At 36.6% G+C, this 14192-nt stretch overlaps 1 protein-coding gene across 2 annotated transcripts in view; it reads right to left on the reverse strand.

The window, feature by feature from the left end:
* CC2D2A (coiled-coil and C2 domain containing 2A) overlaps positions 1-14192 on the reverse strand; it is a 135384-nt gene that overhangs the window by 14064 nt on the left and 107128 nt on the right. For both annotated transcript variants that reach the window (XM_017875353.1, XM_017875352.1), the window contains 2 exons: positions 7394-7597; positions 1268-1357 (listed from right to left, as the gene is read on the reverse strand). In XM_017875353.1, coding sequence (XP_017730842.1) covers positions 1268-1357; positions 7394-7597 — 294 coding nt within the window. The remainder of the gene's footprint in view (positions 1-1267; positions 1358-7393; positions 7598-14192) is intronic.

Here is a 14192-nt window from a genome sequence, read left to right on the forward strand (position 1 = left end):
TTAATTCTAGAACAATCCTTTGAGGGAGGTACTCCTATTTGCCTATTTTACAGACGAGCAAGTTGAAGTACAGATTAATAAGGTGACACTTAGGAAGTAGTACAGTCAGTCTAGCTCTAGAGCAAGGGTCCCCAGCCCCCTGGCTGTGGACTAGTGCCAGTCTGTGGCCTGTTAGGAACTGGGCTGCACAGCAGGAGGTGAGTAGCAGGTGAACAAGACTTACCACCGTGAGCTCTGCCTCTTCTCAGATCAGTGGTGGCATTAGATTCTCATAGGAGTGCAAACCCTATTATGAATTGCACATGCAAGGGATCTAGGTCATGCAATCCTTATGAGAATCTAATGCCTGATGATCTGAGGTGAAACAGTTTCATTCCGAAACCATCATTCCGAAACCATCCCTGAGTCTACCACTGACCCATCCATGGAAAAACTGTATTCCACAAAGCTAGTCCCTGGTGCCAAAAGGGTTGGGGACTGCTGCTCTAGAGTACACGAATTCTAGTCTTTCAGTAACTTCTTATAGATGTCTCACAGTTGTAGAAATTTTATCTCTAAAATTGTCAACATTTATGTTGCCAAAATGTATTGGGGAATAAAAAATGTAAAGTGCACTTAAATTTCTTCAATTTAGGGCTATACTTCAAAGGAAGTTGTATAATGCAGTTCAATTTTTTGCAAAAGCAGTACAACATGAGATCTAGAAGCAGAATTAATACCTGTGATAATATATGCTTGTTTCATACTACCTATGATCTATTTGAAAGATTATGCAGCATATATAGATTGTAAATTCCATGAGGGCAGAGACTATGTTTATTTCACTTATAGCCAGAATTTAGTATAGCATCTGGTATGTGGTGACCAAGAAGTACATACTGAATAAATAATAATATGCCATGCCTTACAAAGCCCACAAATTAAGGAGTATATCATTTCTAATTATAACATAGAATGTAATTTTGGTATTTTCATGAACAAAACCAAGAAATTTTACAGTAATACTGGGAGGGTAAATCAGCATTAAGACACCTGAAGTGTTATTTTTAAATTTTGTTTGAGTAATTAATTTTTTGTTAACTTCTGAACTTTGGGAAAATTGAATCAGGAAGAAAAAATACTTCAAAATTTAGCTCATATTACTAAACAACAGCCAATTAGATTTTTATGGCTAATGAATGTTAGAACTTAAAATTATGCAAGCCAGTTAGCTAATATTTCATTAAGTCAGCTCAAGTTAGTAAATCTGTGAAGAAGAACTACTTACATCAGATGTGCTCCAGAGGTCACAGATACCACCAAATGAGACAGTGTCAGGCAAGAAGGGAATCAAGGACACGTATCGAGCCACCAGTTCCTGTATAATCAAAATGATCTTTACAAAAATAATTTCTAATAAAACAAAATGCTGCATCCCCTACCTCATTTCTTAAATCTCAGGTATTACAAACATTTACATGTACAAAATGAAACGAATGCTCACTAAATGCTTACTAAATACTGTATTAATATCATCTCCATCCTCACCAAACATCCTATATGGAAGGTTATTGTTGTTACCCATCCTTTACAGATGAAGAAACTGTGTCCCTTTGACAAGTCTTTTTTTTTCTCTTTCATTTTGCAGTACTTTACTTTCTGATGTAACAAAACTCTCTAGAATCATCTTGAATTTTCACTTGGCCCAGTCTTGAAAGCAGTCACTTCTCTAAGGAGCCCTGGTTGAGAGGATGATAGTACTTGGGAACCAAGACATGTGGTTCCCAATAGTATTTGGGAACCAAAACAGTGTGACGTTTCAATGCGCTTATACATTCATTGTATAATGTTGAAATCAGGGTAATTGGCATATCCATCACTTTAAACATTTATCATTTCTTTGTGGTGATAATATTCAAAATCCTCTCTTCTAGTTAGCTGGAAATACACTATACATTATTATTAACTATAGTCATCATACTGTGTAATAGAACACCAGAACTCATTCTTCCTAACTGAAACTTTGTACCTGTTGAACATCCTCTCTCCATCCCCACTCCTGCCTTCCCTCCCCAGCCTCCAGTAAACACTATTCTACTCTCTACTTTGAGATTCCACATATGCGTGAGATCATGTTGTGCCTGTCTTTCTGTGCCTGGTTTATTTCACTTAACACACCCACCAGGTTCACCCATGTTGTCGCAAATGACAGAATTTCATTCTGTTTTGTGGATGATTGGCATTCCATTGTGTATATATACCACATTTTCTTTGTTCATTCATCCATAGATGGGTACTTTGCTTGATTCCATATCTTGGCTATTGTGAATAGCACTACAATACATGTGTGAGTGCAGATACTTCTTTGATATACTGATTTCATTTCCTTTGGATATATACCTAGTAATGGGATTGCCAGATCACATTGTCGTTCTGATTTTAATTTGTGAGGACCCTCTATACTATTTATCAGTATTGACTGTATTAATTTGCATTCCTACCAACTGTGTATAAGAGTTCCTCTTTCTTCAGACCCTTGCCAGCATTTGTCATTTTTTGTCTTTCTGAAAAGAGCCATTTTAACTGGAGTGAGGTGGTATCTCATGGTTTTGATTTGCATTTCTCTGATGATTAGTGATATTGAACATTTTTTTCATATGTTTGTTGGACATTTGTATGTCTTCTTTTGAGAAATATCAATTCAGCTCTTTTGCTAATTTGTAAATCAAACTATTTGGGGTTTTCTGCTATTGAGTTGCCTCAGTTCCTTACATTTTCTAGATTTTAACCCCTTGTTAGACACAGTTTGCAAATATTATCTCCTACAGGTTGTCTCTTGACTCTACTGATTGTTTCCTTTGCTGTGCAGAAGCTTTTTAGATTGATGTAATCTCATTTGTCTGTTTTTGCTTTTGTTGCCTGTGCTTTTGAGGTCTTACTAAAAAAATCCTCCCCAGATTTCATGAAGTATTTCCCTTGTTTTGTTTTTTAATAGTTTTGTAGTTTCAGTTCTTACATTTAATTCATTAATCCTTTTAGAGTTGATTTTTGTGTATGGTGAGAGATGGGGGGCTCTCGTTTTATTCTTCTGCCCATGGATATCATTTTTCCAGCACCATTTATTGACCAGACTGTCCTTTTTTTCAATGTGTGTTCTTGGTGCCTGAGTCAAAAAATCAGTTGGCTGTAAATGCATGGATTTATTTCTGGGTTTGCTATCCTCTTCCATTGGCCTATATGTGTTTTTAGACCAGTGCCATGCTGTTTTAATTACTGCAGTAGTATATTTTGAAGTCAGGTAGTGTGATACGTCCAGTTCTTTGTTCTTTTAATCAAGGTTACATTGGCTATTTGGGATCTTTTGTCATTTCCATATGAATTTTAAGATTTTTTTTTTTTCTATTTCTGTGAAGAATGTCTTGGTATTTTGAATCTGTAGATTGCTTTGGGTAATATGGATATATTAACAATATTAATTATTCCAATCCATGAACACAGGATATCTTTCCATTTATTTGTGCCTTCCTCAATTTCTTTCATCAGTGTTTGTAATTTTCTTTTTTTTTTTTTTTTTTGAGACGGAGTCTCGCTCTGTCACCCAGGCTGGAGTGCAGTGGCACGATCCTGGCTCACTGCAAGCTCTGCCTCCCGGGTTCACACCATTCTCCTGCCTCAGCCTCCTGAGTAGCTGGGACTACAGGCGCCCGCCACCAAGCCCGGCTAATTTTTTGTATTTTTAGTAGAGACAGGGTTACACCGTGTTAGCCAGTACGGTCTAGATCTCCTGACCTCGTGATCTGCCCGCCTTGGCCTCCCAAAGTGCTGGGATTACAGGCACGAGCCACCACGCCCGGCCCAGTGTTTGTAATTTTCATTGCAGAGATCTTTCACCTCATAGGTTAAGTGTATCGCTAGGTATCTTACAAATTTTTGTAGCTACTGTATATGGGATTGCTTCTTGATTTTTTAAAGCTAGTTTATTATTGGTGTATAGAAGCACTACTAAATTTTATATGTTGATTTTGTTTCCTGCAACTTTACTAAACTTATTTATTAGTTCTAACAGTTTCTTGATGGGGTCTTTAGGGTTTTCTAAATTTATGATCACGTCACCTGCAAATGAGAGCAACTTGACTTCCTCCTTTCCAATCTGGATGCCCTTTATTTATTTCTCTTGCCTAATTGCTCTAGCTACAGCTTTCAGTACTATGTTGAATAGAGTTGTAGAAAGTGGGCATCCTTGTCTTGTTCCAGATCTTAGAAGAATACTTTTCAACTTTTCACTGTTCAGTATGATGTTAGCTGTGGGTTTGTCATATATGACCTTTATTGTGTTGAAATATGTTCCTTCTATACACAATTTGTTGAGTTTTTATCATGAGGGATGTTGAATTCCATTGAATTCTTTTTTACCATCTGTTGAAATGATTAAGTGGTTTTTGTCCTTGATTCTATAAATGTGATGCATCACACTTACTGATTTGCCTGTGTTGAACCATCCTTGCATCCCTGGGATGAGTCCCACTTGACCATGTTGCATGATTTTTAAAAATATATTATTGAATTTTGTTTGGCAGTATTTTGTTGAGGATTTTTAGAGCTGTGTTTATCCTAGAATATAAGCCTATAGTTTTGTTGTTGTTATGCCTCTGGTTTTGGTATCAGGATAATGTTGCCCCATAAAATGACTTTAACAGAGTTCCCTCTTCTTTAATTTTTTTTGGAATAGTTTGAGCAGAATTGATGTTAGTCCTTATTTAAATATTTGGTGGAATTCAGCAGTGAAACCATCAGGTCCTAGACTTTTCTTTGATAGGAGACTTTTCATTACTGCTTCAATCTCATTACTTGTTATTGTTCTGTTCAGGTATATTTCTTCATGATTCAGTCTTGTTAAGGTGTATATTTTCATAGATTTATTTGTTTCTTCCAAGTTTTATAATTTGGTGTGTAGTTGTTCAAATAAGTCTCTTATAATCATTTGCATTTCTGTGGTATCAGTTGCAGTGTCTCATTTTTTATTTCTGATTTTATGTAACTCATCTCTCTTTTTTCTTATTCCAGCTAAAGGTTTGTTGATTTTGTTTATCTTTTCTAAAAATCAGCTCTTTGTTGCATTGATCTTTTGCATTTTTACGTCTTTACTTTGTTTATTTCTGCTCTTATTTTTATAATTTCTTCCCTTCTACTTAATTTGGGTTTAGATTCTCTGTGCTATATTCCAAGTAATTTCTTTGCATGTGTATTCCAGTTCAATAATTCTCTCTGTATTTAACTGTATGTAATTTACCTCTTATTTAACTGTATTCAATGTTTTGTTTAACCTGTTTAATTCCTAATTTTAACTATTATATCTTTTATTGTTATAAGTTCCATTTCGTACTTTAAAAAATCTGCCTGTCAATTACAATGCTCTATTGTTTTTTAATTATACTTTAAATTCCCCAAATTTCTTAAACATATTAAACATGTCTATTTTATATTTTATATCCAATAATTCTCCTGTCTGAAGTTACTAGGGCCTGATTCTTCAGTTTGCTGTTTTTGTGAGTGAACTCTTACCTTCTTTATGGTGACTTACTTCTTCATTGATGATCTTTCATTGTATGTTCATGTTGCTTGGAATTTTTTTCTGTGGAATTTTTTTGAGGCTGAGTTAAAGGGGCATTCTTCTAGGAATATTTGTGGTATTTGTGTTTGCTTTTGACAGGGATCTAGGGGCATTACCAACAGGAAATACTTTCAACTAGATTTTCAGTTGAGGTTTTTTTTGGGTTATACAGGTGGTATAAATTCCAGTCTCAAATGTGAGTAAATACAGAGTGGGGGTTAGAAAATTTTCTTTTTTTCTCTTCCATCCAAAGTCAAGACTGAGACAGGCAGGGTTTCTTCTGAAGACAGGGCATTTCCTAGTTTATCCATTGACGGTATTATCCTGAAGAGTCCCAACTGTGTATTTGAGTCTCTAATTCAATCTTCCAGGCTGCTGTAGCCTCATGCATTATCCCTGTCTTCCACAGTCTTGTGGCTCATTGAAACCCAGCTATAGTCATTAGGAATTATCAGATGACCTGAGAGCAAACACTGTTTAAAGCTTTCATCCTTGTAGAATCTTGCTTTCTTATTTCTTGTCTCTTATATTTTCCCTTTCACTTTACTTTCATTTCAGCCATGACTTATTAGATATTTTATTCATCACTCTTAAGTGTTCTCTACTGGGAGACGTTTTCTGTACGTTTACTATGCTAGGTAGACTAGAAGTTCCTATTATTGTTTTCTATAAAAATTGAGTAATATAAAAAGCAAATGAAATGTAGAACACAAAGTGGGGTTTTTTGATACATCTATATCTACAATATATCATTACCTTGTTTCTAAATTACTATATTAGTGACTATTAGTAGCAATAACTCCCTATATTATCGACTCTCCAAAGGCAGTTATGGGTTATGGTATCCATGTAAAATTAGCCTGGTTAACATATGGCTTCTGATTCACACAAGTTTGTGATGGGTATGGTGCTCTGAAGCCAGAGAATGGTGCATACATATTTAATGGCCCAGTGTGGAAGTACTTTGGAATAATGGTCTAAATGCTGAAAATACTTAAATATTTGAAATAATTTTTGCTTAATTTGAACTCAGTGTATATATAGCATTAGGCATAATACTGAATAGTTATCTTAATACAGTTGAATGTGTATAACTTCTGAAGTCAGAGGTATCAGTTCAAATCGTAACAGAGTTATTGAGACTACACAATGAAAACATGTTTATGTAATACATTTTGGAAATGTGAAGTATTTTCCATATGTTACTTTTCCAACATATGGAAACATAGTTCCAGGGACACAGTAAGCACTCAATAATTTTTTGTTGAAACAGTGAACTAAGGATTATTATCATCCCTGGTACCTTTAGACTTTTTTTTTTTTTTTTTTTTTTTTTTGAGACAGAGTCTTGCTCTGTCGTCCAGGCTGGAGTGCAATGACATGATTTTGGCTCACTGAAACCTCTGCCTCCTGGGTTCAAGCTATTTTTAGGCCTCAGCCTCCCAAGGAGGTGGGACTACAGGCATGCACCACCACACCAGGCTAATTTTTGTATTTCCAGTAGAGACGAGGTTTCGCCATGTTGGCCAGGCTAGTGTCAAACTCCTGGCCTCAAGTGATCTGCCTGCCTTGGCCTCCCAAAGTGCTGGGATTATAGGCATGAGCCACTGCCCGGCTGCCTTCAGACTTTTCTAAAGGAAGAAAACCTCATGTTAATAAAAATGTTTTAGTCATTACTTTTATCGTTAATGATCTTGATATAGTTAATATCTTAAGCACTATGAAATATGGTAATTAAAATGGCAATATATTGAAATGTGAAAACAGTTTTAGCACAGCACTTATTGACTATGAAATACTTACTGCAGTTGCCTGTAGATTATTGGGGTAGACATTAAGGAGCTCCTGAGGAGGGTTTAAAGGTTTGAGGTAACGTGTGATAAAAACAGTTTTTCCACTTATATCAATTACTGTTGTAAGACACTGACGATTTGGAAACTTTAAGGCACATTCAGCTTGAAATTTCTCAGTTGCTTGAAGTAATTTCTCATCTTCCTGAGACTCAAACTTCAAAAAGAAAGACTTCATGGAGTTTATATATGATTACAAGAGAGAAAGTACGTGTTCAGATTCCACAGTCAACATGCATGAAATGTATGGTTTGGGAATATGACTGACTCCTTACAAAGCTGTCATGTCCTGGTGTCCCTGCAGCTTTATTTAAATTAAATTTGTAGTTTGAAAATTAGACCGACTTATTAAAATACTTAAAATATATTTGACAGGATTGAAAGAAAGTAGTCAACAAGTAAGCAATAATATGGAAACTACTACATTAATGAAATAATCTGTGAAAATTAAACTGTGATGTACTAATTCCGATTGATGAGGCTAGAATTAGGCAATAGAGTTGTGTGTGTATTTTGGTGGTGGTTTTAAGTGTGCAGGCTGGGGGGTGGCCTCAGAAAATCTAACATCTCAAATGCAAATCTTAAGCAACTCACGTTAAATGGGCAGCAAATTTATGGATCTATATTGATGTGTTAAAATGTTTCAAGTTCATAAGCACTGTAATAACTAGTAGTAGTGGATCTCAAAGGAAAAAAGAGGCTCTGAGAACCAAGATGAGCAAATAATTCCCAGACTTTTTTTTTTTTTTTTTTGAGACAGGGTCTTATTCTGTCACCTAGGTTGCAGTGCTGTGGCACAAATACAGCTTACTGTACCCTCAAACTCCTGGGCTCAAGTGATTCTCCCACTTTGGCCTCCTAAAGCAGTGGGATTACAGGCGTGAGCCACTACATCTAGCCACCAATTCCCAGACTTTTAAAAAGTAACTCAAAGCAGATAAAACAGAATGAATGTAAATTTCCTTTACACACATATTGTCATTTCCCCTGCTAAAGCTGCTACTGACAAAAATAACATGAAAAGGAGTGGGTATTTAAATATTTTAAAATGATTTTTTTGTATAAAATATTTGCATAGTTGGTTACATTTTAAGGGATTTCAGAACAAACTGAAAATTTTATTTTAAAAATTAATTTTTGGGGCTGGGTACAGTGTCTCGCACCTGTAATCCCAGCACTTTGAGAGGCCAACACAGGAGGATCACCTGAGCCCAGGAGTTTGAGACCAGCCTGGGCAACATAGTGGGACCCTGTCTCTATAAAACAAACAAACAAACAAACAAAAAAACAGCCAGGTGTAGTGATGCGTGCTTGTAGTTCCAGTTACTTGGTAGGCGAAGGTAGGGGGCTCACTTGAGTCTGGGAGGCGGAGGTTCCAGTGAGCTGAGATTGAGCCATTGCACTCCAACCTGGGCAACAGAGTGAGACTCTGTTAAAAAAAAAATAATGATTTTAAAATAGAATTTAGAGGCAGTGCTTGAAAATGTTTTTGACATTGTGGTATATTTGTTTTCTCAGTCTTTCTCACAAAGTAAGATTCCTGACTTTTAAGGGATTTTGTTTTTTTATCTCCAGTATGGAGAATACTACTTGGCACATAGTAAGTGTTTAACAAATGAGTGAATGAATGAGGCAATGGAAAACATTTCATTACTTTTTATGACCTCAAATAGAATCTAGATTATCCCAATTGTTCTTGTCTGCCCCTTATATTGGGGCTGAACTGTGGCTTCTATTTCAAATTTGATTACTATACCCTAAGAAGTTGGAGTAGTGGTTGTAGGGGTTATTTAGGATGGAGACATCTCCAGAAGCCTCCTATATATTCTCATAAAATGTTCCTTGACGTCTAAATCTTAACATCATCACAATCATAACTGCCTACTGCTGAGCATAGTGCCAAGATACAGTAGCTACCTAATAAAAGTTACGACAAATATATAACTAAGTGAAAGAGGTAAGCTCATACAGCTTTGGTGTAGGTGTATCACAGATTTCTAATGTAGAATGGTCAATCCAGAAGTAACTGTAATTCTGGAAATATGGAGAATTATAAAACAAGCATGATGTGCAAGAAAGCACACAGTTGAATTCATCCCTATTCCTCTAACCTATTTCATTTACTCATTCATCCAAGTTTTGAAAAATGTTTGTTGGGAGTCTGAAAAATTCCAGCACTCTGGATAAATGAGTATGAAAGAATCCTCCAAAAGAACTTTTAGTCTACAGGGGAACATTAATAAGCAATCAGGGACTTGAGACCTACAGTGCTGTGGGAGCATTTAAGAGAGGCAGCTATAGGCACTGTCCAAAAGAACAACAACAATCTTGAATCAGTACTGATTATTGGCCTTCCAAGTTAAAAAAAAAAAAAAAAAGTGTGTCTAAAGCTTTTTCTGCCACTTTGATTGGAATGTTCTGTTGAGTCACTTGCCTCTATAAGCAGTGCTTCTTGAGGCCTGTGTTTGAATATTCCTTATATACACCTAGCATACACATGGTAAGCATTTAGTCTTCAATACTTGTCTAGGTCACCAAGATGCCATTTTATGGTGTGAAACAGGAATTTAAAGATTAGTAGTATGCTATGTTAGTGATCTAAGAAGTGCCAAGAACAAGTTAAATACTGAAAGAATTTGGGTCATTTATGATGAAAAAATTAAGGTGGAGCTGACTATTCAGTTTGATTCAACAGAAAGTTTGAAAGGTTCTTGACTGGTTCAATTCTTTGACCTCTAATGTAAACATGTATAAAAAACTGAATGGGTTTATGTTGCCTTTGAAAAGCTACACTGGCCAGGCGCAGTGGCTCACACCTGTAATCTCAGCACTTTGGGAGGCTGACGCTGGAGGATCACTTGAGCCCAAGAGTTTGAGAGCAGCCTGGGCAACAAAATGAGACCTCAACTCTACAAATAAATAAATAAATAAATAAAATTAGCTGTGCCTGGTGGCACATGCCTGTGGTCCCAGTACTTGCGAGGCTGAGGTAGGAGCATCGCTTGGGCTGAAGAGGTTGAGGCTGCAGCAAGCCGTGATTGTGCCACTGCACTCCAGCTGGGTGACAGAGCAAGACCCTCTCTCAAAAACAAAAAACAAGAACAAAAAAGAAAAGCTGTACTGAGACAGCCCCAACCCACCAGAAATAAATTCCAGAGATATACTGTAAGAAGCAACTTGTGGATTTTATAGATTTGCAAAGAGTGGAGCTAGCTCCCATTATGCAGGTGACATTCAAACTGATGACTTCTTAGATTCAAAGCTAACTAACAATCTTCCTCGTAAAATGAAATGGGCCAAAAGACAAGGCAGGACATTCCTCATGGAGCTGGAGACATCTGTAATTCAATGCCCAGGCATTACAGATACATGAGGACATAACACCTGTCCTTCAGGTGGCAGTGGACAGAAGCAGCTAATTAAAGCCTAATAACTATTGACCAATAAACAGTAAAACAAAATAGTACCTTCTTAAGCATGTTACTCATCTATCAGAGGCAAGAAAGAAAGAAAGAAAAAGAAACAAGAGGCAGGCTTTATTAACAGAAATAATCTTTTTTAAAAAACGTATTTTTAACCAAGATCATGTAAGTGATATTAAAATAAGAGTTTCAGGAGTTTCCACAATGAGATACTATCTCACACCAGTTAGAATGACAATCATTAAAAAGTCAGGAAACAACAGGTGCTGGAGAGGATGTGGAGAAATAGGAACACTTTTACACTGTTGGTGGGACGGAAACTAGTTCAACCATTGTGGAAAACAGTGTGGCGATTCCTCAAGGATCTAGAACCAGAAACACCATTTGATCCAGCCATCCCATTACTGGGTATATACCCAAAGGATTATAAATCATGCTGCTATAAAGACACATGCACACATATGTTTATTGCAGCACTATTCACAATAGCAAAGACTTGGAATCAAACCAAATATCCATCAGTGACAGACCGGATTAAGAAAATGTGGCACATATACACCATGGAATACTATGCAGCCATAAAAAAGGATGAGTTTATGTCCTTTGTAGGGATATGGATGCAGCTGGAAACCATCATTCTCAGCAAACTATCGCAAGAACAGAAAAATCCAAACACTGCATGTTCTCACTCATAGGTGGGAATTGAACAATGAGATCACTTAGACACTGGAAGGGGAACATCACATACCGGGGCCTATTGTGGGGAGGGGGAGTGGGGAGGGATAGCATTAGGAGATATACCTAATGTAAATGACGAGTTAATGGATGCAGCACACCAACATGGCACATGTATACATATGTAACAAACCTGCATGTTGTGCACATGTACCCTAGAACTTAAAGTATAATAATAAAAAGAACAACAAAACAAAGACAGAGTTTCAGGAGTTTCTACCCATCTTTAAAAATTTTCCATTAGTATNATATGGATGCAGCTGGAAACCATCATTCTCAGCAAACTATCGCAAGAACAGAAAAATCCAAACACTGCATGTTCTCACTCATAGGTGGGAATTGAACAATGAGATCACTTAGACACTGGAAGGGGAACATCACATACCGGGGCCTATTGTGGGGAGGGGAGTGGGGAGGGATAGCATTAGGAGATATACCTAATGTAAATGACGAGTTAATGGATGCAGCACACCAACATGGCACATGTATACATATGTAACAAACCTGCATGTTGTGCACATGTACCCTAGAACTTAAAGTATAATAATAAAAAGAACAACAAAACAAAGACAGAGTTTCAGGAGTTTCTACCCATCTTTAAAAATTTTCCATTAGTATATATGTTTAAAATATCCTGTGGAATGGTTCCATATAGCATGGTGGTAGAGGAGAGACTCTGATCTGCTAATCCGGGAAGTATTGCTGTAAGTGGTAAAACAATTCCAGATTGTGGACCCTATAATTTTAGGATGAGAACTTCTCTTTCCTGAATTGTCTGCAAGTGAAACACTGAGTGGTGTTTTCTGCCACTGCGTGTTTTGGACGTAAGGGTTTTGTCAATCAACATGCCTTCCTTATCAAACAGCCACAAAAAATCTGCCTTCCATAGGGGTTTTCTAAACCCTCATTTTAGAGGTCTAACAGTGCAGAGGCAGAATCTGACTGCCATTTAACAGCTTTAGGGAAGGAAGGTTGCAGGACTTGAGGACTGTGGTTCAGAGCCCTGAAGGCCTCTTAAAAGTCCTGCAGTAAGAAGTCAGGGCCCATGAGGGATGCCTAGTGTGGAGGAATCTTGGGCTTTCATCCTTTCTGCCAGGATAGACTGCTTTCATATGTTTTAGAAACACACCCCCAAGGTGGGGTCCTAGCTGACTGCCTGTTCTTCAGTTATATATACTGAATATATATGAAATAGCAAAATCATCTTTTGTCTAGAAGTATTTTTGTGTGTAAACATGTTTGTTGGTGTTCATTTGAATTTATATTATACATGAAGACAAACATTCAGAATATATTTTCCCTTTCTAAAATATTTTGAAATGCATATATCTAGAGAAGCACTGTTTTACTGACAAAATATACAATTAATTTAAATTTCAGTGCATTGCAGATGGGAGATAGTGATAATATTTTTCTCTGGGAACCAAATTGTAATACTGGAAAAAAAGGAGTATGTTTATTTTTTTCCATCTCTGTCTAAATCTTAATTATAATGGATAGACTAGAGTAAGCACAATGATCTGTACACTATAGGTTAGTAGTTAACAACTTACGCTTACATGTGAATGTAAGCTTGAAGAAATTTTTATCTCCTTTTCTAGCCTACTGTACCCCCAGTGCCTAAGAAATGTCTGTCACATAGAAGATGTGCAGTAAATATATGCTGAATATATACAGTTTAGAGTCAGACAGACTTGTGTTACCTCTGCCTATGTCACCCTGCATAAATCGAACCTTATTTTCCTCTTCTATAAGTTGGAAACCCCTTGTCCAAGACACCTATGCGTATTCAGGTGAGAACATGTATCCAAGGTTTGACGTAGTGCTGAGGACAGAGTAAGGATTCAGTACATTATGGTGGTTGTTGTAGATGTTATTACTGTATTTGTTTACATATGAATAAGAGGTCACCATCAATATATTCTCCCAAATCCAATGAGGGTAGTATGTATAAATGCTGTACAGGTATGTTAGAAGAAGACATTTATTTCTTAACACATTTATGCCTGAAGTTGCAATTTTTTGAATTTTTGCAGTCAGACCTTGGCAATGACCTTGAGAAGTAGGCTATAAATAATTCCCACATGCTTAGCGTTCCAATAATGGAAGACTAGGCATAAATGGGTTTAATGAAGGTTCGGGGACAGTTGCTAACCAGTGAAAGTTCTGGAAACTGTTTTCTAGAGCTGTTTAAAAAGCATACTTGTACATATGTTTATTTGTTTCATGAAATGAATTGAGGTGACTCATGAAGGTCATCTAGTCTTGTGATCCTGTGAATTGATTCAATGCATACCATAGCCAAGGATGTAAGATTAGACATGGAAATGTATTCTTGCCAATACTTGTCAAATAAAAGAGCAATCTGATTTTCTAGTTTGTGATATTTTATTTTCTTCACATTGAGAACAGTCTTCTAGAAGTAGAGCATGTTTATATTTGTCTTGCTTTGCCTAAAAGTCTTAAGTTTTAGGCAAAGCAAGACAAATATAAACATACTGCTGATTGACCCAATTACTGGTTCAGTGAAAGTACAAACCCACACATCTATTTTCTTACCACCATTCTGTCTAAACTGAAAGAATAATAAATGGA

Source organism: Rhinopithecus bieti, unplaced genomic scaffold (genome assembly GCF_001698545.2).
Source record: "Rhinopithecus bieti isolate Rb0 unplaced genomic scaffold, ASM169854v2 scaffold_9237, whole genome shotgun sequence".
In the NCBI taxonomy this organism is placed as follows: domain Eukaryota; kingdom Metazoa; phylum Chordata; class Mammalia; order Primates; family Cercopithecidae; genus Rhinopithecus; species Rhinopithecus bieti.